Source organism: Phyllobates terribilis, unplaced genomic scaffold, assembly GCF_046119375.1.
Source record: "Phyllobates terribilis strain yellow unplaced genomic scaffold, ASM4611937v1 Scaffold_49__1_contigs__length_9717188, whole genome shotgun sequence".
Classification (NCBI taxonomy): Eukaryota; Metazoa; Chordata; class Amphibia; order Anura; family Dendrobatidae; genus Phyllobates; species Phyllobates terribilis.
Genome location: NW_027362809.1, coordinates 9,151,998 through 9,179,481, shown reverse-complemented (window position 1 = coordinate 9,179,481; position 27,484 = coordinate 9,151,998). Strand labels below are relative to the sequence as shown.

The following is a 27,484-nucleotide window of genomic DNA, read 5'->3' as shown; positions in this document are numbered from 1 at the left end:
TAAAGAGCCCCTTCAAGCAGATAGCGCCACTCTCCTAGTGCCAATTTGATGGCTAGCAATTCCCGGTCTCCAATGGAGTAGTTGCGCTCCGACGAGGAGAAGATTTTGGAGAAGAAGCCGCACGTTACCATTCTCCCGGTAGAAGACTTCTGGGTGAGCACCGCTCCGGCTCCGGAGGAGGAAGCATCAACCTCCAGGTAGAATTGTTTATTACAGTCCGGACGGTGCAGGACGGGAGCAGAGGCGAAGGCTTTTTTTAGGGAAAGGAAGGCCTCCTCGGCTTCAGGCGACCATATCCTGGGGTTAGCCCCCTTACGGGTAAGTGCAGATATGGGAGCAGTCCGAGACAAGAAGTGTGGGATGAAAAGACGATAATAATTAGCGAAGCCCAGGAATCGCTGTATCGCCTTCAAACCTTCAGGACGAGGCCATTTTAGAACGGAAGAGAGCTTCTCGGGATCCATTTGCAGACCTGTTTGGGAGATGACATAGCCCAAGAACGGAAGGGAGGTCTGATCGAAGAGGCACTTCTCGTATTTGGCGTAAAGGTGGTTCTGCCGAAGCCTAAGCAGGACCTGACGAACATCCCTCCGGTGTGTGGGGAGATCCGGAGAGAAGACCAAGATATCGTCCAGGTATACCACTACGCAGGAGTACAGGAGGTCACGGAAGATGTCATTGACTAGTTCCTGAAAGACCGCGGGAGCATTACAGAGACCGAAGGGCATCACAAGGTACTCGTAGTGACCGTCCCGGGTATTGAATGCCGTCTTCCACTCGTCTCCTTGACGGATACGGACCAGATTATACGCTCCTCGAAGATCCAGCTTGGAGAAGATCCTGGCGCCCTTGAGCCGGTCAAACAATTCGGAGATGAGTGGCAGGGGATATTTGTTTTTTACCGTGATGAGATTGAGTCCTCTGTAGTCAATACAGGGACGTAGCGAGCCGTCTTTCTTTTTGACAAAGAAGAATCCGGCTCCAGCCGGGGAGGTAGATTTTCGGATAAATCCCCTAGCCAGATTCTCTTCAATGTACTCAGACATGGCTCGGGTCTCGGCTGCAGATAACGGGTAGATACGCCCACGGGGAGGAGTGGTGCCAGGTACCAGGTCGATCGGGCAATCGTATGGCCTATGGGGTGGCAACGTCTCAGCTTCCTTCTTACCGAAGACATCCGCATAGGGCCAGTAGGGAGCCGGGAGACCAGGTAAGTTAGCTGGAGTAGGCTGAGGGCGAAGTGGACGGACTGGAACCAGGCAGGTCCTATGGCAGTCAGGGCCCCATCGGAGTACTTCACCGGACCGCCAGTTCAATACGGGTTCATGTGTCTGGAGCCAAGGTAGACCTAGCAACAAGGAGTGAGAAAGTCCGGACAGCACATGGAATGAGATCTCCTCAGAGTGCAGCATTCCCACCTGTAGGGTTATAGGTTCGGTGACGAGCAGGATGGTCTCCGAGAGAAGTCTTCCATCCACGGAGGCAACTGACAATGGCTCAGCCAGGGACTTGGTGGGAATATGGTATCTCTCTACCAGAGACTGGGCGATGAGGTTTCCAGCAGCTCCAGAATCCAGATGGGCGAGTTCAAAGAGACGGTTTTCTCCCCAAGCAATAGAGACCGGTAAGGTCAGAGACGGAGAGGACTTACTTTTGTCTAGGACGACCTCTCCGAGTGGTCCTAGACACTGGCGTTTCCCGGCTTTTCCGGGCAGGAACGGATGAAGTGCTTCTTACTGCCACAATAGAAACAGCTTCCCTCGGCTCGGCGAGATTCTTGGCGAGAACCGACCATCTTGGTCTGGTCGACCTGCATAGGCTCAGGAGAGACGGAGGGAGCGACGGGTTGCTGAAAAGTAGGAGCTAGGCGTGGAAACCTCCTCTCACGGGTGACCTCATGGGCACGCTCCTGGAACCGCAGGTCAATCCGGGTGGCAAGAGTTATCAGGTCATCGAGGGTGGTAGGAATGTCCCGACCGGCAAGTTCATCTTTAATACGGCCGGACAGACCCTCCCAGAAGACGGAAACCAGAGCGTCATTATCCCAGGCCAGCTCCGAGGCAAGGGTACGGAACCGTATGGCATATTGGCCCACGGTGAGGCTTCCCTGACGGAGGCGTAGCAGTGACGATGCGGATGAGGTCTTCCGTCCGGGTTCGTCGAAGACTTTCCGGAAAGCCGTGAGAAAAGCAGGCAAGTTGGACACCAGGGGGTCTCCTCTCTCCCATAGAGGATTTAGCCAGGCCAGGGCCTCCCCGGTGAGATGGGACATGATGAATGCAATTTTGGCTCGGTCGGAGTTAAACTGGTGGGACAATAGTTCAAAGTGCAGGGTGCACTGATTTATGAAGCCCCGAGCCTGGGCGGAGTCGCCTCCGAAGCGAGGAGGTGCAGAAAGCCGGGGTCCGGGGTAGGATATCATGGTATTAGTGGGCAGCGGAGCTGCCGGATTGCGAGACATGGCACTGGCGGAGGTTGCTGGTGGAGCAGTCAGAGTGTCCAGGCGAGTATTGACATTCCGCAGGTGACTCCTGTTGGGACCTTTGACGGGACAGTTCATGACACAGGTCCGAGAGCGAGGGGGCTTGGGTGCCACCGGGTTCCATGGCCCGAGCAAACTGTAACGGGTCTGGGAGGCGGAACCTCTGAGCTACTATACAAGGGGGCGGACCTTGTAAGGGAGCGGGTGGCAACCAGGGATGACGGGCAGGCAGTCACAGCAGGTGACTGGGACAGTCTCTGCGAGAACGGGCTGGAGGTCACGGCAAGTGACCGGGCAGTCTCTAGATGAACGGGCAGGGGGTCACGGCAAGTGATCGGGGCAGTCTCTGGAAGAACGGGCAGGGAGTTACGGCAAGCGACCGGGGCAGTCTCTGGGTAAAGGGTAGGTACGACCTGTGATGGCAGAGCCTCCGGGTAGGCTAGCAGGCAGGTGGTAGATGTGTGCTCCCAGGTGAGCAAGCGAGAGTCTCTGGAATGGTAGGTGGTCACAACACGTGACGGCAAAGCCTCCAGGTAGGCTAGCAGGCAGGTAACAGGTGGGCGCTCCCAGGTGAGCGGGCAGGAGTCTCTGGAAAGGCAGATGGTCACAGCACGTGACGGCGGAGCCTCCAGGTAGGCAAGCAGGCAGGTAACTGATGTGCGCTCCCAGGTGAGCGGGCAAGCTGGTCCATAGACAGACTGACAGGAGTTGGAAGGCAGACCGTCGGACCTCAGGCTAGCAGGCAGGTAGCAGACGTGCGCTCCCGGGTGAGCGGGCAAGCTGGTCCTTAGACAGACTGACTGGAGTTGGAAGGCAGACCGTCGGACCTCAGGCTGGCAGGCAGGTGACTGGATCTCAGGCAGGACAAAGACAGCAAGCTGGCAGGAATCTGGCAGGTAACTGGCAACGGGACCTGAGGGCTGAAGCACAGGTGAGACACAGTGCAAACAACATTGCTCGGGCACCTCCATTTTGGAGGAGGTGCCTTTTATATGGGAGGTCCTCCGGCAATTGGCCGGGGACTCCTTAGGACGGCGCGCGCGGTCCCTTTAAGAGAGGGGGAGCGCGCGCGCGCGCGCGCCCTAAGCACACTGCCGGGGAAGGAGCGCGCGCCGGAAGCAGCGGGGAGAGCGGCGCTGGAGGACGCCGTGCCAGGAGCGGGGAGGTGAGAGGGACGGCGTCTCTGCCTAGAACGGGGCAGAGACGCCGATGCTACAGTATGTAGGGGTAACAACTTAATGGTAGTCGATTTATTAAATTCTAAAAAACCCAGTAAACAACCTGTGCCTAAAACATGTGGCAAGTGGTTCTCAGAATTCGGTAACTGGGAGTCAGGCATCCAACTACGCATCGCTTTTACTTGACCTGCTAAATAATATAGATGGAAGTCAGGCAGAGCTGCACCTCCCATATCTTTAGGCCTTTGAAGGGTAGATAACCTGAGTTTAGGTCTGGAGTTCCCCCAAATAAATGTGGACATCAAAGAGTTAAGAGATGTGAAGAATTTTTTAGGGACCGGTACTGCACTATGTTGTAATATATAATTAAATTTAGGGAGGAAGATCATCTTAATTAAGTTAATCCTTCCTGACACTTATAGAGGTAATCTCCCCCACAAGGAAAATTTACATTTAGCGTATTCTAATAAAGGGAGAGTATTACTCGCGAGGTCCTCTCTATCATTTCTAACAATCATAATTCCCAAGTATTTGAAACATGACACTACAGGTAAAGGAGATAACACTTCCAAATCAGTATTCAGAGTGGGCAACAGAGACATAACAGAAGACTTATCCCAATTTATAAAGAGACCCGAATATTTACTAAATTTATCAATAGTAGATATAACATATGGAAGAGTATCTTTAACCTTGTCCATAAAAATTATCATGTCATCTGCATATAAACCAATTTTATCAGTTCTGTCTGCAATTGTAATTCCACTAATATCTTCAGATGATCGTATTCTAATTGCCAATGCTTCAGTTGCCTGAGCGAATAGAGCCGGAGACAAAGGGCATCCCTGGCGGGTTCCCCTTTCCAATGAAAAAGATGTGGAGGATAAATTATTTATCACTATTTTAGCTTTGGGGGCCGCATACAATATTTGAATCCAGGCCCGAAATTTAGGGCCAAAACCAAATTTCTCTAGACAAGCAATTAAAAATGGCCACTCCAACAAGTCAAAAGCCTTGGTGGCATCCAGTGAAGCCAAGGCCCAATCATTTCCTGGTATCAGAGAGCTATATTGAGTTATTGATTGTACCCTTCTAATGTTAATAGAAGTATTTTTTCCTGGCATAAAGCCTGTTTGGTCTGGGTGGACAACTGATAGTATCACCTTATTAAGTCTCAAAGCTAGAATTTTTGTAAGAATTTTGTAATCCACATTTAATAGTGAAATAGGGCGATATGATCCACACATCAGAGGATCCTTCCCCTCCTTTTTAAGAACAATAATATTGGCATCATAAAAGGATTCAGGCAAGGAACCACGTTGCATCGCCTCTGAGAAAGTCTTTAAAAGGTGCGGCATCAAGACCTTTTGGTATCTATGGTAGAGTTCTAGTGGTAGGCCATCAGGACCCGGAGCTTTACTCAAAGCCATATCTGCCAGGGCTGCATTTATTTCATCTAAAGTGATATCTGGATCTAAAAGGGATTGCTGTGTGACACTTAATTTGGGAAAATCAAGATCTGCCAAATAAGTGAGACATTCCAATTTATTATGGGCACTTTGGGATTTATATAATGATTTATAAAAGTTATGAAAGCCACTTAGAATATCTTCTGCCGCAGTGACTATCTGGCCCCCTAATGTTCAAATCCTAAGAATAGCGCTAGAGTCTTTATGTTTGCGGACCATAAAGGCCAACAACTTACTTGATTGGTTCCCCAATTCAAAATATGATTGTCTAGTGAAGAATAGTTTACATTTAGATTTAGTGTCAACGTTTTGTGTATCCAACCTATAGGAGTGTAGCCAGTTTACTCTATTCACATCAGACAGGTCTGAAACATAAGTCTTTTCAGCTTCCTTTAACCTATGTTCAAACTCGGTATCAACCTGTGAAGTCGTTCTCTTGATGTAAGAGATAGCGGAGGAGAGGCATCCTCTAAGGTATGCCTTCAGTGTATCCCAAAAAATCTTAATGTTCCTTGGCAAAGGATGTACTTCCACCAAACAGTCTATTTGATCCGGTATTCTATCATCAGGACCAATTAATTTTAACCAAAAGGGATTAAGTGCCCATGTGGGTCTGTCTCGTACCTGGTCAAATTTAAGCGTTAGTATCACCAGACTATGGTCTGAGATCCCTTTTACCCCATGCTCAATACTATGTACCCACATTGCGGTATTACTAGAACTGAAAATATAATCTAATCGTGATAACATAGATTTGGTTGAGGAATGACATGTGTATTCTTTAGTTCCGGGGTGATGTAATCTCCACAAGTCTATCCAACCAATACTCTCCATATAGGTTGAAAACAAATTAGAAGATGGTGTTATTGTCGTTCTGGTGTTGTCACCAATTCTCAATCTATGTAAATTTTCGTCCATAATCAGGTTGAAATCCCCCATACACAATACCTGAGCATCCGGGTAGTTTAGTGCGAAGCTTACTGACTTTTGGACAACTATTAGACTAGCAAGAGGTGTGTTTCATATACATAGTATTACATACTCTCTGGAATCAATTATAGGATTTATAAAAACTAATCATCCCTCTGAATCTCTGCGGGCCTCCCTAACCTCCCAACTAATGGCCTTGTGGATTAAAAGCGAAACTCCTTTTGAATAGCTTGTATGGTAAGAGTGTATTGACCATTGCAGCCAGGGTTTATTTAGCCAACTAGCTGACTCTCTAGTGAGGTCTGTTTCGACTAAAGCCAGTATATGTGGCTGGTAATTTTTAATTTGCGAGAATACTTTAACCCTCTTCTTAAGGGATTTAAGACCTCTTATATTCCATGTCATACATTTCAGTTGTGATGCCATGTATCTAATATAAGAAAGATGAAAATAGTTATGAGAGGTAGAAACAAGAGGCCATTGAATTATTACTGCTCATAATCATTATTTCCCTTATGACGTATCTAATCATTTCCACCCAATTTAAATATTTATGGGGCTCACCAGGTTGATTTATCGCCTCTGTAAGAGCCAACAGATCATATTGCATGGAGACAAAGCAAAAAGAACTGATCACTTTGACAGCATTCAACTTGTAAACAACAATCCTAAACACAACCAAAACAAGAAGTAAACTTAAACATTTCTTATGCCGCTTCCTTTCCAGGAATACCAACACTGATCCCAGTGTGAGGTATTATGTTGTCTTTGATGATGCAAAGTCTGAACTCCCTCATATGTAAAAGGTGTATCAAATTACATCAAACCCAATATTCAATATAGGAACAGCGGCACAAAGGGTGTCGGTCACCCTTTTCCAGGCTCTGGGTGCAATTGGAGCCACTCCAACGCTTCCTCCGGGGTAGCAAAGAAAGTAGTAGAGTTTCCAGAAACAATTCGGAGATGAGCAGGATAAGCCATTGCATAGATAATTCCTTTGTCTTTAAAAGTTTCTTCTTTACATCCATAAATTGGGCTCTCTGTTTTTGTAGTTCCACAGAAAATTCAGGGAAAATAGAAATTGCAGAATTGTTGTATTTAATAGAGCCTTTTTGTTATGCTAATCTCAGGATGGTATCTCTGTCCTTAGAATTCAACAGTCTAGCAACAAGGGGTCTAGGAGGGGGAGGGGGGGGTTGCTGGAACTCTGTGGGCCCTTTCCACAGCAAAGACCGGGGAGTATTCATCTCCTAGGGTAGATTTTCCAAATAGATTTCAGGATGCTGACCCTCTGTTCGTTCTGGTAGGCCAATAATTTGTATATTATTTCTTCGCATTCGATTTTCTAGGTCATCAGCTTTTTGGCGCCAGGCGTTTATGGATCCAGCCACTTTGGTCAACTTACTAACAATAGGTGGCAGTTTATCTTTCAGTTCTGATACCCTTGTCCCAGCCTCAGTGACACGTTTCTTCATAGTTTGCATGTCTTGGCGGAGTAGGCCCAGATCTGAAAGAACCTCCTCTATCTTTCCGGTCAGAGAGTTCTTGCAAGTGGATATAGCTTCTAAAAGTTGGTCAGCAACTTGCTTCAAAGTCATTTCTTCGTGTCACTCCCTCTCCTCCTCATCAAATACATGACTCTTACGTTGATCCGTTGTTTTATTTGACAAGGATGTTGGCCCCTTCCTCAATCGAGAATTTTCCTGGGGGTCACCTCTGGCAAAGTCTTTCAATTTATCTGCTATACCAGAGTTTTTCCCTCGGATCATTTTGTAACGTTATAGGCAGAATATATTGTATTATGTTTACTCCAGTTGTATATTATGCAGATTTATTATGTAGAGGTCAGCGTCTGGACAATGCTGCCACCTGGTATCTTTACTGCAGCGGGGCCTCAGTAATATCTTTTATAAATTATATGCCGGTTTCAGTAGAAAACATATGTTCTTTCCAATAATAAAAGTTGGAGGAAATAGTGGTTTCTGGTTGCTTTGTATATTGTTTCAGTCACTCTGTGTACCATATATGAATGCAAGGGACTAAATATAGGCTGAGTGTCTCATGCCCCAGGGCTTACGCTTCCCCTTGCAGAGTTACGATGTGGCTGCTGTGTTTCCCTCCTTCAGATATTCCAATGGCCCCTAGACAGGCCGCGGGATCGGGGGTTGTCTGGTACACTCACCGCTGCACCTCTCCAGAAGCCCGTCGCTCCTCAGGCCTTTCAGAGGGAGACCGACTGCCAGCATATATTTTCAGTGGCGCCTGTGAGCTGCACCACGTGCAGAACCCTCAAGATGGCTGCCGCTCCTCAGAGAGTTTACTCTGTCGGGGTCCACAGAGCACGCCGGACCGGAGCCCTCTCTGTAGCAGTTCCTCAGAAGCCCAGCCGCTCCCCGCTTCTCCGGAGCTATGCTGCAGGGCACAGAAATGAAAATCAGGGTCTGGTGAGTATAGGATTATGAGCCGGATAGCGGGAGCTCAGATCTCCTGCGTCCTCTCAGCTCCTCAGCATCGCCACGCCCCGAGTGCTTTTATTTTTAATAAGGACAAACATGAGAAATGACAAGGGGTTGTCCTAGTAGTGCTCAACCTCTTTAACAAGAAAAAAATTTCAACTAAAACATTTCTAACATTCTGAACAAGAAAGAGGCTTCTTCCCTTTGTGAGTTCTCTGATGTTTATTAAGAGTTGATTTCCATGTAAAACATTTCCCACATTCTGAACAGGAAAAAGGCATCTCCTGTGTGTGAGTTCTCTGGTGCTTAACCAAATCTGATTTCTGGTTAAAACATTTCCCACATTCTAAACAGGAAAAAGGCTTCTCCCCTGTGTGAATTCTCTGGTGCTTAACCAGAGCTGATTTCTGGTTAAAACATTTCTCACATTCTGAACATGAAAAAGGCTTCTCCCCTGTGTGAGTTCTTTGGTGACTAACAAGATTCCATTTCAGGCTAAAACTTTTCCCACATTCGGAACAGGGAAAAGGTTTCTCCCCTGTGTGGCTTCTCTGGTGGATAACCAAATCTGATTTCTGGCTAAAACATTTCTCACATTCCAAACAGGAAAAAAGGCTTCTCCCCTGTGTGAATTCTCTGGTGCTTAACAAAACTTGATTTCTGTGTGAAATATTTCCCACATTCTGAACAGGAAAATGGCTTCTCCCCTGTGTGAAGTCTCTGGTGACCATCAAGATTAGATTTCTGGTTAGAATATTTCCCACACTTGGAACAAGAAAATCCATTCTCTGCTGCGTGAATTTTTTGATATTTAAAAAAAGACTTTTCAAGGGAAAAACTATCTCCATATTCTGAAAGTGAAAATGGCTTCTTTGCTTTAACATCAGTGTGTTTTTTAACGCTTATTTTGTGACTTTGACTTTCCTTAGTAGTCAGTAATGAATCAGAAGACAGGACCTGTTTCAAAGGATCAGATGATAGCTCTTTGCTGTGAAGGGATGATGGTAAATCTGGAGTAATGGCATTCATTTCAATTGTATCCTGTGGGATCTCAAGATCATCTGATTTAAAAATTGAAGATGTCAGCTGTCCCTCTGATCTCCTGGTACAGGCATCTGTCAAGAATAAAACAAATTATTAGTTTTGAATAAAATATCCTTGAATTTAATTTTTTTTAATTTCTACTTAAACTGTCCGTAAAAATGGAAAGTTATGTAAAATATTGAATTATTCACCAGGACAATGACAGTTCGCAGTCTAATAGTAAACTTAATAGCATGAACCAGTAAAGCGTTTTGTTCAACTGTTTGTTCATTCTGCCTCCGAAATATGGAATAAAAAGCCACAAAACAATGTTATGTAGGCAAAAATAATACCAATAAACACTTCTACTCATCTCACAAAAAGCAAGTCCCTACTCAGGTCCATCATCTGTCAGTGGAAAAACAGAGGTTTCCACATCATTAGTGGCTCCAAGGCTCTTGAAAAGCAACATGGCTTCCATAAACTAATCCAGCACTATCCGCTCTCCCAAAGTTAAATCTCCCCCTCGCTTCTGAGCCTTGCAGTGTGCCGAGACCACATTTAGCATCCATGTGTTTAGCATTACTATAGTGAGAAGACACCACTTAATTTACAGAGTGTGTCTCCTGGAGCACAATCTGGGCACTATGTGTTGGGGAATAAAATGGCAAATGTGCAATTTTCACTCTCCAACATCCATTGCGTGATAATTTCTGGAAAGTGGCTGTGGAGCCGAAATAGTCACTACTCCCATAGATAAATTCACTGTGTCCCATATCCTCTGGGATCTGCTCCTGCGACGTCTGCTTCTGTCACCAGGAGCCACCTTATTCATTCTGCAGGCAGCGCTGGTGATGGAGGAGATGTCAGAACCAGAAGCCCTGGACAGTGCAGGCTCTGTCCAGCCACTAAGATTAGGGTGCCTGGAACCAGTAGTACCATCCAGTCTGGCAGTATGGGTGTTTGTGCTGTCCAGCTGGAGTAATCTGCTCCCTACTTCAGCCAACTGGAGAGCACCGCACCCTACTAAAGGTGGAAGCATATTGACGGGAGCTGGCAGATGCAGCCTTGTTCTCCTCTGGTTCAGTCCTCTGTGCTCAGCTTGAGTATTTGTTTTCTGTTGTGACCGCGGCCTGTTTACTGACTACTTTTGTGTCTTCTGATTTTGTATTTTCTCTCCCCTCCTGGTTCTGGCCCGGCTACCTGACTATTCTTGTTCTCATCTCACACCACTGAACAGCAAGTAACACCGTGGCCCAAAGGTCTCTGTGTAAGTCCAGATCCATGTAGAGGGGTTAAAGGGTGATGAGCAAGGGAATCCCTGGGATCTGGAAAACAGAGTAGATAGTGCCAAGCCTGTTCGTGGTAGCCATCTTTTGAGCTGCCAGGTGACCACGAACAGTGCCCCAATACATTGTGTCTGCCAACTATTTCAGCAAGATCTGCATTCAGATAGTTAAATGTCGCTCCTTCCCTTCTTAACCTGCCATGTGCCCAGACAGTAGTGTATAACCGTATATAGGGTATTGTCAGATTCAAGAGAAGTTAGAAAATAATCTGTAAGGTCCATTTGTTTCATATTATCCTTTGTGAAGTTATCACCTCATAAAAGAGACACAAGTCAGATCTGAAAAATGGGCTGATTAGGAACACAAAATTGGCTGTGGGAAGTGATTAAATCAGAGTATTTTGGGCACTAACCGCTGTAGTCAAAAACTGTGGAGTATAGTCAATAACACATCTACTGAAATAATCAAAATCAACAGTCTTTATCAGTAAAAAATTAGTAACTAGTGGAGAAACCTCTCTGGGGTAATTAGAGTATGTGGCTCGGTGGCTCTTGGCAATCTAAACTATCGTAAGGGCCAATATTTTCTGTCAGCTGAGATTGAAGAAGAAATATTAGAAATTCAAAGAGAACTTTTTCTAATAGTGCAGAGATGAGGTGTCTTAAATTTAGATTTTGAGCATTTGGAAGAGGCAATGGAGACCAGACCTTCTTTTAAATACCAAAAGGGAGTTACAGACTCACAAAAGGGAGGGCGGTCGATCCCAAAACAATCAACCTATCATACAGAATAAACCTGTAAAAAAGACATAGAATAAAAAAAATATGTTACATCCTCAACAACAACGTATATATAAGGGAGAGCTCCAACACTAAACCGAAGTTGCATTCGTTTATGGTGGACCATGAGAGCTACTATGAGTCCTGACCAGAAGAGTAGAGAAAGTATTAGTGCTCCCCATTTCAGGAGAGATTGTGCAGTAATCTGAATTCCTTAGGATTGAAAACATAATGTAATTTATGACGTGGAGTGAATCCATGAAACCAGGGCTTGAAAGCTTGTTTGTAAGAACACCAACACAAGAGGTATTTGATGCCAATGTCTCCATTTGCAGTGTTTTTTTCCCTCTGGATATGTTTTTTTTGGGGCCTTTTCCCTTAGGCTTCCATATATTACATGAAAAACACCAAAAAAAACAGATGATAGAATGTTACAAAAACAAAATTGAGGATGGCGGTACTTTGGGAACATTTTACAGTGTGTGGGGGCCAAAAAAAGGGCAGCATACTATGTGGGCAATACGTTTTTCATAGTTGGGTCGTATGTATCTATCAGTGGAACAAAAACAAAACCATTGTGATTCTTATAAAGGTGGCAACACAAAAACACCCTAAATATAAGATTTTTAAAACAACCTCACAATTTGTGAATCTTAAGGGTAAATCGCTATCTAACCATTTGATTATAGCAGATACTATTAAGCTAAAGTATCTAAACAGACTTTCTTTCAAATCCATAAAGGGACACTTTTTCATGTTTGTCATGCCAGAACTGTTCAAGGATTAAAGGTAATAGTTTTCCCACCAATTAGAAGGGATACCTGTGGATATTGGTGTTTTTTTACCTGCTAAGGTATATGCCCACGATCAGGAAATAGCAGTGTTTTGGAAGTAGCGTATACTCGCTCCATCCAAAACACTGTTGTACTCATGCAGTTAAATCCGCATGTGTTCAGTGAACCATGTGGATTTAACACATCCAATACATTCTGTTGTGAAAATTTCTGTTGCGGAGATGAGCGTTTCTGCAACAGAAATTGACATGCTGATGCTTGTAAACCGGCGCCGTGGGTGAGCTTATGCAGCGTCAAATACATGTAGAACGCAGAGTTTTGGACGCAGCGCAGGTGAGCTGCATCCAAAACGCTGCTATTCCTGATCGTGGGCACATACCTTTACAGTTCTGGTGTGATTTACTCGATAAAGTGCCTTGTGGTAAAGTGGATGTTGGGCAAACAGAACTATTAATTAAAATCAGACTGAACGAACATCGCTCCTCTATTCGGCTCTATGAATCTTGGATGAAATCCACTGTGGCCCCTGCAAGAAAAAGAATGAAGAAGAGCAGAAGTTTCGTGAGACCACTGTGGCCAGACATTTCTCGGAGATGGTGATAAAAGTTCTGATCTCCAATGGTCGGTGTTAGAAGAAATGACCGCAGCAGATTCACAGTCACAACACAGTAAACTTCTACAGAGACGTGTCCTGAATTTACTCCCTGGAATCACTTTCTCCCAAAGGGTTAAATGACATCTGTAACTTCATGGTCTTTCTATGAAGCTTCTTCTCTGAACTTTATTCCTCTGTTCTCTGCTGTATTTATATTACTCTCCGGAATTAGGAATGTATTAAGTCCTATAGAAACTGCTGAGACACAATCATCTCTAATTCTGTGTTCCCAGGATTATTCTTGTGGGAATCGGCTGCGATATCTCCTGTGCAATATATTTCTAGTATTAACAGGTTAGAATCCTGTAAATCAATGGACGGTGGTGGTTGTTTGTTTCTTGTGTCATGTATTATCTTTATGGAACATATGTGTATTGGTTCTGACATTCGGGATCTTCTTGTAATGAGACAATCACTATATAAGGAACACCCAAGGGATAGGACGCCAGCTTTTAAAAGGCGTCCAACCCCGAAACATTGCAACAGGTGCGTTTTCCCACAACTTTCTTTCCATGATGTCTCTATGAAACGTTGCTTATGCCTACAGCTGATGTACAGCTCCCGGTCAGGCTGCACTCAGCGAGACATACGAGACGTCAGTAATTTAACCAAAATCACCGCTCCCACAGAGCGCAGCCTGACCGGGAGCGACCTCTGAAACTTCGTTCTATGATGAGGCTCCATAGCTTGTACTATAGAATCGGTGGACATCGTGGACTACATCGAAACTGCGGGGATAATAATAATAATAACTGGTGAATGAGGGACTGGCTCTTGTCTTTATTGAATTCTCTCTTTTTATGTCGTTCAGGTTGCCATTTGTGGACTATGTCGGAATCCTTGGACTACCTCGGACCAGCAAGGCTTTTTTTTAATTAATAAATTGGTGAACCAGGCAGTGTTTTTCGTGTGTTTTTTTTTTTTTTTAGCTTACTGGGTTAGTAATGGGGGTGTCGGATAGATGTCTCTCCAATACTAACCCCTGGGATTGAGGCCAGCTGACATAAACCCCCAAAAATATTATGCCAAATGCCAATGCACCAGGATAATCGGCAAGAGCCTGGCAAAGTGCTGGGAAGGGCCATCATATTCATGGACCTTCCTAGCCAGATAATATCAGCTCCCAGGTGTCTGTTTTACCTTGGCCGGTTATCAAAAATATGTTTCTAAATTCATTATTTATTTAATAGGTTTAAAAAAAAAAGGTTAAAGGGGTTTTCCCACGAACAAAAGCTCATTTAAAAAATTGTCTGTGTCTGACCTTGTACGGAGCATACCACATCTCCTGGGCGGGGGAGGAAGGAAAGACTATACAGACATTATAACAGGGGATCGCAGAGGATTCATTTTGGAAGGTAAAACATTTCACTGCCTGTTTTTAAACAATATTTTACCTCACAAAATGAATCCTCTGCGATCCCCTGCTGTAATGTCTGTATAGTCTTTTCCTTCCTCCCCCGCCCAGGAGATGTGGTATGCTCCATACACGGTCAGACACAGACAATTTTTTAAATGAACTTTCGCTTGTGGGAAAACCCCTTTAAATTCACATGAAAGGCACTAAATGTTACAACTCTATAATATTTAGGGCTGGGGGCCATTAATCTAAGCTCTCCCTCCTATAACAACCGCGCCCCCGGGTCTTCTATAAGATCCAATGCGGCCGGCCAGTCACAGTAATGCCAGTAGCCAACATGGCTACCACATTACCGTGTATGGCGGCCAATCCTTGTGTTTAGTGGCTGACAGCTGTGAAACATATGAGGCTCGAGCACCGGCGATACTCGATCCAGTAATGGAGAGATAATCACTACTATCTACATTACTGTGCTGGGGCTAGGAGATGAATAATGGCGTTGTGTGAGGACTTCTCTGGGCTTCTGTCCTTCATCCTGCAGTCGTCTGAATGGATCTAATGTGGACGGGAACCAGCTAAGCTGCATTGTCCTCAGCCGTTACCTCACTGTTCACACCACACAGAGACCCCAAAAGAGTCTCCGTGCTGAAGGGGTTAATGCCCCCTGTGCCCAGTAATGGGGGATCTCCACATACCTCCACCTGCAGAGCCGCCACCACATATATGGCTGCTCTGTGCGCACAGGAGCTGTGATGAGGTCACAGGAGGGGAGGAGTCAGGGGTCACATGATCAGGGGCCTCAGTGGATGCAGGACTCTGCTGTGCTGGTTGTCATGGTGCTGGATGAGCTGAAGTTTATGTGTGGGGTCAGGAGGGGTTTACAGTGTGGATGTAGCAGAGCCGCGTGTGTACGAGGTGTACGGAGCGGAGCCGCGTGTGTACGAGGTGTACGGAGCGGAGCCGCGTGTGTACGAGGTGTACGGAGCGGAGCCGCGTGTGTACGAGGTGTACGGAGCGGAGCCGCGTGTGTACGAGGTGTACGGAGCAGAGCCGCGTGTGTACGAGGTGTACGGAGCAGAGCCGCGTGTGTACGAGGTGTACGGAGCAGAGCCGCGTGTGTACGAGGTGTACGGAGCACAGCCGCGTGTGTACGAGGTGTGCGGAGCGGAGCCGCATGTGTACGAGGTGTACGGAGCGGAGCCGCGTGTGTACGAGGTGTACGGAGCGGAGCCGCGTGTGTACGAGGTGTGCGGAGCGGAGCCGCGTGTGTACGAGGTGTACAAAGCAGAGCCGCGTGTGTACGAGGTGTACGGAGCAGAGCCGCGTGTGTACGAGGTGTACGGAGCAGAGCCGCGTGTGTACGAGGTGTACGGAGCAGAGCCGCGTGTGTACGAGGTGTACGGAGCAGAGCCGCGTGTGTACGAGGTGTACGGAGCAGAGCTGCGTGTGTACGAGGTGTGCGGAGCAGAGCCGCGTGTGTACGAGGTGTGCGGAGCAGAGCCGCGTGTGTACGAGGTGTGCGGAGCAGAGCCACGTGTGCAAGAGGAGCTCTGGAGCGGAGCTGTGTGTGTATACCTGGATGGGGGACCATATATACCAACATGGGAATCATATATATCAGGATGGGGGATATTAGTATAGAATTGGGGTACATTAACCCTATAACAGTGTCAGCAGCAGACCTCCCCCATAACAGGGCATCATATGGTATATCTCAGAGGCACACAGACAATTAATGGATGACTCCACATATGTTCCTTTGCCGGATGATCCTACTAATAAATATAAAATTCAACTCCGTATGTTTTTCAGAAAAAGGTTGAAAAATACTGGTACTATATACTCAAAGTGCACAAATCCTTAACCTCACCTCCTGGCAGTCCGATAATCTCTGGGATTGGTTCTGTAATGGAACCACTGTCAAAATATCTCGACTGGCTGCTGAGACCATTGTTAACAAATATTCCACCATATCTAAAAGACTCTGGTGAATTCCTGAAGACTTTATATGACACTGAATGACAGGAGAATTTTATTTTAACATTGATAGAATTCCCCCCAAAAAAAGGCAATTGAATGTACATTAAAACCCCTCTCTAACATTGTCAGCAATAGTACGTCCCTGTGTCCTGAGCCTATTGGACTACTGCTATTACGCACCATGTGATCACGCACGCACACAAGCTGTGCAGGGCGATCGCTGCCGGTGCTGTGTGCCAGGAGCGGTGCCAACCCGCTCTTGGCACATTAACCCCCGAAATGCTGCGATTGAAGTCGATTACGGCATTCCAGGAGCAAGGGGAGGTAAGCACGTCCCTCTTATCTTCTCTCCGGCATCTCGCGCTGTCTGTGCTGGCTCCCGGTAGTTGCCATGGTGACTTGATGTCTGAGTCACCAGGCATCAGGAACGTACTTTGATCATGCGCAGTGCTCAATCAAAGTAACTTCTGCATGCAGGCTGAGAGCCTGTATAGCATAGAGATGCAGCTGCAGCATCTCTATGTTATACTAGTGATCAGCCTGCAAAAAAGTGAAAGTCCCATAGTGGGACAAAGTGTAAAAGAAAAAGAGTGTCAAAAAGTGGGGAAAAAATAAGTAAAAAAAAATTGTAAAAATATATATGAAAAAATAATCCAAAAATATATATATATACACTGTACCCTTAAATTAAATATTATTATGAAAAAAAGAAAAGCAACAATATAAGCACACGTATTTGGAATTGCCGCGTCCGGAACAACCTGAGCTATAAAACTGTCCCACAAGTTAACCCCTTTAGTGAACACGGGAAAAAAAATAAAATAAAATGAAGCAAAAAACAATGCTTTATCATCATTCCGCCAAACAAAAAATAGAATAAAGCGTGGTCAAAAAGACAAATGTAAATAAAAATGGTACCGCTGACAACTTCATCTTGTCCCACAAAAAAACAAGCTGCCATACAGCTCCATCAGGTGAAAAATAAAAAAGTTATAGCTCTCAGAATAAAGCGATGCAAAAAAAAATATTTTTCTATAAAATTATGTAAAGGCGCCAAAACATAAAAAAATATATATAAATGTAGTATCACTGTAAATGTACTGACCCGAAGAATAAAGCTACCTTATCAATCTTACCACACGCAGAACGGCATAAAAAAAAATCCTGAATTGTTGGTTTCTGTTTATTCTGCCTCCAAAAAATCGGAATAGAAAGTGAACAAAAAAGGTCATTTAATAAAAACGTCAACTCGTCCTGCAAAAAACAAGCCCTTACATGACTGTCAGCCGAAATATGGAAAAATGATTGCAAAAACTAGTCTTTGCAATAAAAGCTTCTTTTAGTGTGTGACCGCTGCCAAACATAAAAACCCGATATGAATCTGGTATCGCTGTAATCGCACCGACCCATAAAATAAAGTAGTCTAATTACTTAGACGACTAAATACCGCATGAGAAACAGCATAAAAAATAAACTTTAGGGTTGTACTTGGGTAAAGCTTATATTAGGGTTGGGATTTTTTCAAAAGTAAAGAAAAAAAAATGACGATATGTCGACTAGTGTTGTGCACAAGTGCTCGCTACTTGAGTTTGCATCGGGTGCTCGGGTATGCTCCGAGTATGGTGGGTGCTCGAGTGAGATGCTCCGCAGCTGTTATACAGCCAAAAAAACACGCGGGGATTGCCTGCCATGCACGAGTGATCCTTGCATGTTTTTTTTGGGTGTCCAATAACCGTGAAACATGCGGGGCAGGGACTCGAGCATATCACTTGAGCACCAGCGATACATGGTGCATACCCGATTACCCTATGCAAACTCAAGTAGCAAGCACTTGCACTCAAGACTAATGACAACTAATTCAATATGATGACCTAATGTTATCAAATTCTGTGTCATACCTCTGGGTTCAAAATGTTCACTATACCCCTTAATAAAAATCCATGAGGGGTGTAGTTTCCAAAATGGGGTCACTTTTGGGGGGTTTCCACTGTTTAGGCATATCAGTGGTTCCCCCAACACGACATGGCGCCTGCTCTTGATTTCAGCCAATTTTGCGTTCAAAAAGTCACACAGTGCTCCTTCCATACTGAACCCTGCCAAGTGCCCAAACACTGTATTTTCCCCACATATGGAGTATCGGCATACTCAGGAGAAATTGCACAACAGTGTTTGGGGTCCATTTTCTCCTCTTACCCTTGTAAAAATAAAAAAATTGTGGCTAAAAGATCATTTTTGTGGAAAAAGTTAGATTTTTTTATTTTCAAGGCTTTACGTTATAAACTTCGGTGAAGCACCTGGGGGTTCAGGGTGCTCACCACACATCTAGAGAAGTTCCCTGAGGTGTCTAGTTTTCAAAATGGGGTCAGTTATTTAGGCACATCAGTGGCTCCCAGGACGCGACATGGCGTCTGCTAATTATTCAAACAAATTTTACATTCAAAAAGTCAAATAGCGCTCCTTCCCTACCGAACCCTGCTGTGTGCCCAAACATTTTTTTTTCCCCACATATGGGGTATCTGCGTGCTCAGGAGAAATTGAACAACAAACTTTGGGGTCCATTTTTGCCTGTTACCGTTGCGAAAAAAAAAATAAATTGGAGTCTAAAGTAACATTTTTGCGAAAAAAGTTATATGTTCATATTTCTTCCACATTCCAAAAACTCTTGTGAGGCACCTGAAGGGTTAATAAACTTCTTGAATGTGGTTTTGAGCACCTTGAGGGGTGCAGTTTTTAGAATGGTGGCACTTTTGGGTATTTTCTGTCATAAAAGCCCCTTAAAGTCGCTTCAAAAATGATGTGGTCCCTAAAAAAAATGGTTTTGTAAATTTTGCTGCAAAAATGAGAAATCGCTGGTGAAATTTTAACCCTTATAACTTCTTAACAAAAAAAAGTAGACAGTATAAAGTAGACATGTGGGAAATGTTATGTCAAACAAAATAGTTAATAAATATCTCTCTCTAACTTAAGGCCATGATAATTCAAATTTTGAAAATTGCAAAAATTTTTGCCAAAATTCAATTTTTTCACAAATAAAGCAAGAAATTTTAACACTATCATGAAGTACAATATGTCACGAAAAAATAAATCTCAGAATCAGTGAGATCCGTTGAAGCGTTACAGAGCTATTACATCATAAAGTGACAGTGGTCAGAATTGTAAAAATTGGCCTGGTCATTAACGTGCAAACTGCCCTCGGGGGTAAAGGGGTTAAACAATGCAGGTGAAAATAAGGAATATAGTGACTTTGTAAGTGAAGCTTTGGGTTTTGTTTTATCCCATAAAACGTTTAAATTTCTGGACAAGTGGTTCCTTCAGCAGGTTGGAACCGCAATGGGTACCCCTGTGGCATGTGTTTTTGCCAACTTATTCTTGGCTTTTTTTGAAGATAAATATGTCACCACTACCTCAAACCCATATATTAGACCAGTGTTTCCCAAACCCCATCCTCACGGACCCCCACAGGTCATGTTTTCAGGATCTCCTTAGTATTGCACAGGTGAGAGAATTCCTGATGCCTTGATGATACTTCAATCACCTGTGTAATACTAAGGAGATCCTGAAAACATGACCTGTGGGGGGACGTGAGGATTGGGTTTGGGAAACACTGTATTAGACACATTCGTGCGTATCTCCAGTATGTAGATGATGTGTTTATTGGATGGGTGGGCACTAATGCAGGTTTTTTTTCTTTTGTTCCCTATCTGAATTAAAATTAATGTTCAAAACATGAAATTTGCTGCAAATTGTGGGGGAACTCATTAGAATATTTCAATATCAAAATAAACATACAGGAAGGAAAAATAGTTACAGAAATGTATAAAAAAAACACTGCAACAAATTTGCTGTTACATTATAACTGTGCACATCCACAGCACACAAAGAGATGGCTCCTTACAGTCAATTCCTGAGATTAAGAAAGATCAATAACAATGATGACACATTTTCCAGACAAGCAAATGAACTCAAAAATAAATTTTCTTAGTCGATGATATCCATTACCCCTACTAAATGAACAGACAGAGTCAGTAAAAAAAAATCAAAAAGATTTATTAAAACAGAAAGATAAGAAAAAGCAGAGTACCGTAGAGAGGTTAACTTTAACTGTCAAACACAAAGCAATGGATAAGGTGATCCATACAGCTATAAGACAAAACGGACACCTGATAGAAAGCGACAAAGAGCTAAACGAGAAGCCAATAATAAACTCCTATTTTCATGTAGAAGTAGTAAATTGGGAGATTTAATAGTCAGAAACAGAACTGAACACAATACAGGTAACTGGCTAGAGACCCTTCAGATGCGGCAGCTGCTCGTTCTGCCACCTGCAGATCAGATAAAAGCTTCTGCTTAGGACCATTGACCTGACATGTGAAGGACTTTGTGTCATGTAGAACTAAGCATGTGGTATACGTCATCTCCCCATGTAAATTCTATAACAAAGGTAAAACTATATGACCTTTTTCCGATTTAGAGAACATTATCGCTCTATAATCACTGGAAAGGGAGCTTCTCCACTTAGAAGACACATGCATGATTATCATAATGCTGATCCGAAGTGTTTTGCTGGAATAAAAAAGGTCAAGTTCCCTCCACAATTTGGAAATCTTCATGTGTTATTATTAAAACAAGAAGCAAGGTTGATTCTTAATTCTGCAGCCCAGGGTAAGGTAATAGGACCCCTAACACATCCCCCCACCTAGGTTGGTCAGGTATCACGTTCTGATGACCACTTCCATTAAAATTGTTACCTTTTTCCCCAAAAAATACCAGAACTTAAATATGTGGTGTACTTTAGGGCTGAGGCTTAATAGTGATTGCAATTTCAGAGTTAGAGTCCCTGGGTTACCGCAACAGAGAGGGGCCAGAAGACTGCGGTGCCTGGTTTCATGTACTTCTGCACTGGTTAAAAGTACTTCACCATCATATTCAAAAGTGCAGTTTTTTTCCTTGCTAGCAGTGCAAGGGTTAATCTGTTCAGTTGAAGCACCTGGAGCTTTCCTACCTGGATTGTCTCAGCTGTTCAGTGTTGGCCACTGCTATATAAACTCACCTGTGACACTTAGGTAATGCCAATGTTAGTTCTTACTGCCTGGTTCCGGAGTTGTCAGTAGTAGTGGATAACTGCTTTAAGAAGATACAATTTTCAGTTAAAACATTTCCAACATTCTGAACATGAAAAAGGCTTCTCCCCTGTGTGAGTTCTCTGATGTTTATTAAAAGTTGATTCCGTGTAAAACATTTCCCACATTAATTACATGAAAAAGGCCTCTTCACTGTGTGGGTTGTCTGGTGACTAAGAAGGCTTGTTTTCTTCACAAAACATTTTCCACATTCTGAACATGAAAATGGCTTCTCCCCTGTGTGAATTCTCTGGTGTCTATTAAGATGCGCTTTCAGTTTAAAACATTTTCCACATTCCAAACATGAAAATGGCTTCTCTCCTGTGTGACTTTTCTGGTGCGTAACAAGATCTGATTTATGGTTAAAACATTTCCCACATTCTGAACATGAAAATGGCTTCTCCCCTGTGTGAATTATTTGGTGACTTAAAAGATATGATTTTCTCACAAAACTTTTTCCACATTCTAAACAGGAAAATGGTTTCTCCCCTGTGTGAAGTCTCTGGTGTGTAACAAGACTTGATTTATGGTTAAAATATTTCCCACATTCTGAACAGGAAAAAGGCTTCTCCCCTGTGTGAGTTCTCTGGTGCTTAACGAAATCTGATTTCTGGTTAAAACATTTCCCACACTTGGAACATGCAAAGCTATTCTCTGTCGTATGAATTTTTTGATGTTTAAGAATACATTTTTTGAGGGGAAAATTATTTCCACATTCTGAATGTGAAAATGGCTTCTTTGCTTTAGGAGCAGTTTGTTTTTTAATGCTTATTTTGTGACTTTGATTTTCCTTAGTAGTCGGTAATGAATCAGAAGACAGGACATGTTTCAAATGATCAGATGACAGATCTTTGCTGTGAAGGGATGATGGTATATCTGGAGTAATGGCATTCACTTCAATTGTATCCTGTGGGATCTCAAGATCATCTGATTTAAAAATTGAAGATGTCAGCTGTCCCTCTGATCTCCTGGTACAGTCATCTGCCAAGAAAAAAACCAATTATTATTTTAGAATAAAATATCCTTGAATTGTATATTTTTGAACATTTCTACTTAAACTGTCTGTAAAAATGGCAAGTTATGTAAAATATTGAATTATTCATCAAGACAATGACAGTTCACAGTCTAATAGAAAACCTCATAGGATGAACCAGTAGAGCGAGGTGTTCAACTGTTTGTTCATTTTGCCTCCCAAATATGGAATAAAAAGCCATCAAACAATGTTATGTAGGCGAAAATAATACCAATAAAAACTTCTACTCATCTCAAAAAAAAACAAGCCCCCACTCAGGTCCATCATGTGTCAGTGGAAAACCAAAAGGTTTCTACACCATTAGTGGCTCAAAGGCTTTTGAAAGGTAACATGGCTTCCATAACCCAATCCAGCAATATCCGCTCTCCCAAATTGAAATCTCCCCCTCGCTTCTGAGCCTTGCAGTGCGCCCAAACCACATTTATCATCCATGTATTCGGCATTACTATAGTGAGAAGAACCCACTTAATTTACGGTGTGTGTCTCCTGGAGCACAATCTGGGCACTATGTGTTGGGTAATAAAATGGTATATTTGCAATTTTCTTTCTCCAACATCCACTGCGTGCTAATTTCAGGAAAGTGCCTGTGGAGTCAAAATAGTCACTACTCCTATAGATTAATTCACTGAGAGTTATAATTTCCAAAATGGAGTCACTTATGTGGATTTCTACTGCTCTCGTTTTCAGCAATTTTGTTATTTTAGGGCTTCTGCAAAAGGCATCTCCCATTTTCTCTGGGATCTGCTCCTGCGACATCTGCCTCTGTCACCTTATTCATTCTGCAGGCGGCGCTGGTAATGGAGGAGACATCAGAACCAGAAGCTCTGGGAGATCGAGGTTCTCTCCAGCCCTTGGCTCTGACCCGGCTACATGACTATTCTTCTTCCCATCTCACACCAAAGAACAGCAGGTAACACCATGGCCCAAGCCTAGGGGTGCAAGTCCAGATCTATGTAGAGGGGTAAAGGGTGATGGGCAAGGCAATCCCTATTTTGGACACTAACTAGTGGAGTCAAAAAGTGTGAGTATAGACAATGACACATCTATTGAAATGATCAAACTCAACAGTCTTCATCAGTAAATAGTAACTAGTGGTGAAACCTCTCAGGGGTAATTAGAGTATGGGGCTTGGTGGCTCTTAGCTATCTAAAGTATCGTAAGGGCATTTGGAAGAGAAAATGGAGACCTTTTTTTTTTTTTAAAGACTACCAGGGAGTTACAGACTCACATAAGTGAGGCAGGCCGATCCCACCACAATCAAACTATCACACAGAATTAAGCTGTAAAGAAAGATATGGAATAAAAAAATGTTACATCTCCAACAAAATTTTATGTATGGGGGGAGAACACCAACACTAAACCGGACTTTATTCATTTATGGTGGACCACTGGAGCTACTATGAGTCCTGACCAGAAGAAAAGAGAAAGTATTAGCGCCCCCATTTCAGGAGAGATTGTGCACTAATCTGAATTCCTTAGGATTGAAAACATAATGGAATTTATGACGTGGAGTGTTGTCCTCTTACTGGATAGATCTGGAGGAAACACATACAGGGACTGAATTCATTCTTTACATACAGATAATTATAGGCCGTGTGTATTTAGTCCTATTACCTGGTGATGTGAGGGGCTGGGGAACCTCCATCTTGATGTCCTTGTACAGATATTTGTGTTCTTCTATATACTCCCACTCCTCCATGGAGAAATAAACAGCGACATCCTGACACCTTATAGGAACCTGACACATACAATGATACCGTCATCCCCCAATCCCTTCATAGCGTTACTGTATAATGTCCCAGCAGTGTCACCTCTCCAGACAGCAGCTCAATCATCTTGTAGGTGAGTTCTAGGATCTTCTGGTCATTGATGTCCTTATGTATCAGGGAGTGTGGTGGAGGCCCCGTGATTGGGCTCAGGGGTCTTCCCCATCCCTCAGACACAGGGTCCTGACAGCGCTCACTAGAGGTCTTCTTCACTACTGTATAATCCTGATTATGGAGAGACACATTAATAAATCTCACTACAGACATTTCCAGAGTCCTCACCTCTCCAGTTCTGTCCATCTGTTATTCCCATAGATAAGAATGATGTAATGTGATGTCATCAGAATCTCTCACCTCTCCAGTAAGCCGGAAGAGGATCTCTAGGGTGAGGTGTAATATCCTCTCCGCCATCTTGTCTCTGTCCATCTCGATCTTTGATGGGAGAATCAGGAAAATTCTCTTACATAGAAGATATTCACTGAGAAGATCTGATATTGACCTGACAAGAAGAAAATGAGCCGATGGAACATCATAAAAATCCTGTGTAATATTACAATTACTGGAGATAATAAGGGAAACATGAGGAGATTTATTATTTTACAGTATTTAGTTTTCTGCTTTACATCTAGTAATAAAACCTATATATTTTAGGCCACAGACAACAAGTAGTTTCTTCCTCAGAGTCTGCAGCTGAACACGTTTCTCATAAACTCATCTTCCATAAAGCTAATTCTCGTCCCATTTACCGACACTGGAATCAGCATTAGTAATACTGCAGGAGATATTCATAACATGTAACATAAGAAATAACTACTTCATGAGGAGGACAACAGGTTCATCATCTACTACGGCTCTAGAAAAATATTCGGCCAGAGTCCATCATTGACTACATCTCCACCGGCCGTCTATATGAATGTTTCCCGTCTTCCCCGGACTGTAATCTTATGTCACGTTAGATCTCATGTCTGATTCACACACAGAAGTTTGATGCTTTTATATATAATTTCACAAGCCCCTACATATAATAAACTTGCACCCTTTAGTGCCTTTCATGTGGCACTAAAGGGTGTTTACCCTAATAAATAAATGAAAAAAAACCCACGTGGGGTCCCCCACTATTTTTCGCAACCAGGCAAGGTGAAGCAGACAGCTGCGGGCTGATATCAGGCTCAGAACGATCCTGGTTATTGACCCTATCCAGCCTGAAAATACGCACTTTGCCCACCTCTTCTCTATTGCCCTGGTGCGGTGGCAATTGGGGTAATGATAGTTGAGGTTGATGTCAGCTGTGAATTGTCAAAAAACACATTTGGCATCAAGCCCTGGGGTTAGTAATGGAGAAAAAAATACACAGACATAAAAAAAAATTATTTGAAGAAAGACTCCCCGACACTCTTCCTGGTTCACCAATTTATTTTTGAAAAAAAAAACAAAAAAACAATGCAGGTCCGACGTAGTCCATGGCGTTCCCACGCTGATCCCTGAATCCAACATCCAAAGGCTATGGAGCCTTGTTCAGAGGACGACGCTCCATAGGCCGTAGCAGCAGCCACTCTGGGGCCCACTGCGTTCCACAAGACCTGGCGGCTCTGATGAGCAGTGACCTCAGTAACTACACCGCTCTTCAGAGTCACCGAGTCCTCAGTATAATGGCGCCATACAGTGTCCCACACTATAATGTGCCCCACAGTCTAATGGCCCCCCGATACAGTGCCCCACAGTGTAATGGCCCCCCGATACAGTGCTCCACACTATAATGTGCCCCACAGTATCATGACCCCATACAGTGCCCCAGTGTCTAATGGCCCCCCATACAGTGCCCCAGTGTCTAATGGCCCCCCATACAGTGCCCCCGTGTCTAATGCCCCCCCATACAGTGCCCCACTGTCTAATGCCCCCCCATACAGTGCCCCACAGTCTAATGGCCCCATATAATGCCCCACAGTATAATGCCCCCCCATATAGTGCAGCAACCCAGCATAATGGTCCCATATAGTGCACCACAGTATAATGGCCACATACAGTACCCACAGTATAATGGTCCCATATAGTGCATCCTGGTATATGGCCCGTGACATTACAAATATATGGGGGCACACAGGGGACATTACTAATATATGGGGACACACAGGGGACATTACTAATATATGGAGGCACACAGGGAACATTACTATTATATGGGGGCACACAGGGAACATTACTAATATATGGGGGCACACAGGCGACATTACTAATATATGGGGCACACAGGGGACAATAATATATGGGGGCACACAGGCAACATTATTAATATATGGGGGCACACAGGCTACATTACTAATATATGGGGGCTCACAGGGGACATTACTAATATATGGGGGCACACAGGCGACATTACTAATATATGGGGGCACACAGGGGGCAGTAATACTATTTCGGACACATAGAAGGAGTTCTGGCCGCTGCAGGTGAATAGGGGAATATTATCTTGTGGGGTCACAGGGGGAGAAGGGAGAATTATTACAGTGGCCGGTACAGAGGGGAGGACATTACTGTCTGGAGGCAAAGAGGAAACAGCAATCACTGGACAGACACAGATAGGAATCGCAGGTGTGAATAAGGACTATAGTGAGAGCGATAATAATGTGTACAGCGCTGTGGAGTATGGCGGCGATATAGAAGGAAGAGGAATAATCCACAGAGAATAGCGCAGAGTCTGCACAGACCTGCACCTGCTGAGCCGCACACCGGAACAGAAGGAGCCACCTGGGAAACAGGCAGGATAGACAGTAAAGCCAAGTCGGCTAAAGGACCTCTGCTGACGTCATACCCATGTGAGCATGCAATCTGATGATGTCACCAGAAGGGGCGGGGCCTCATGCTCCATTGTAGGAGGATTTTGTAGGTTTGGATCTGCCTGGGAAAGGAGGGGATCCTTTTATTTGCATGGGGCTGCGTGCTGGGGGTCTGTGTGGGGAAGGAGGAAGCGCTGTTACTTGCTTGGTGCTCGGGGTCCCGTGTCTTCCCCCTCCCCCTTTGCCGTGTCTCCCCCCCCCTTCTTTGCCATATTTCCACCCCTTCTTTGCCGTGTCTCCCCCCCCTTCTTTGCTGTGTCTACCCCCCTTCTCTGCCGTGTCTGCCCCCCTTGTTTGCCGAGTCTTCCCCCCCTTCTTTGCCGTGTCTCCCCCCCTTCT

At 44.2% G+C, this 27,484-nt stretch overlaps 1 protein-coding gene across 1 annotated transcript in view; it reads right to left on the bottom strand.

Annotated features, from left to right (window-relative positions):
- The window catches only part of LOC141191654 (uncharacterized), an 83,377-nt gene that overhangs the window by 37,342 nt on the left and 18,551 nt on the right, over positions 1-27,484 (bottom strand). Inside the window, exons 2-4 of the mRNA XM_073661594.1 lie at positions 24,666-24,810; positions 24,357-24,536; positions 24,160-24,283 (exon numbers count right to left, since the gene is read on the bottom strand). Coding sequence (XP_073517695.1) covers positions 24,160-24,283; positions 24,357-24,536; positions 24,666-24,810 — 449 coding nt within the window. The remainder of the gene's footprint in view (positions 1-24,159; positions 24,284-24,356; positions 24,537-24,665; positions 24,811-27,484) is intronic.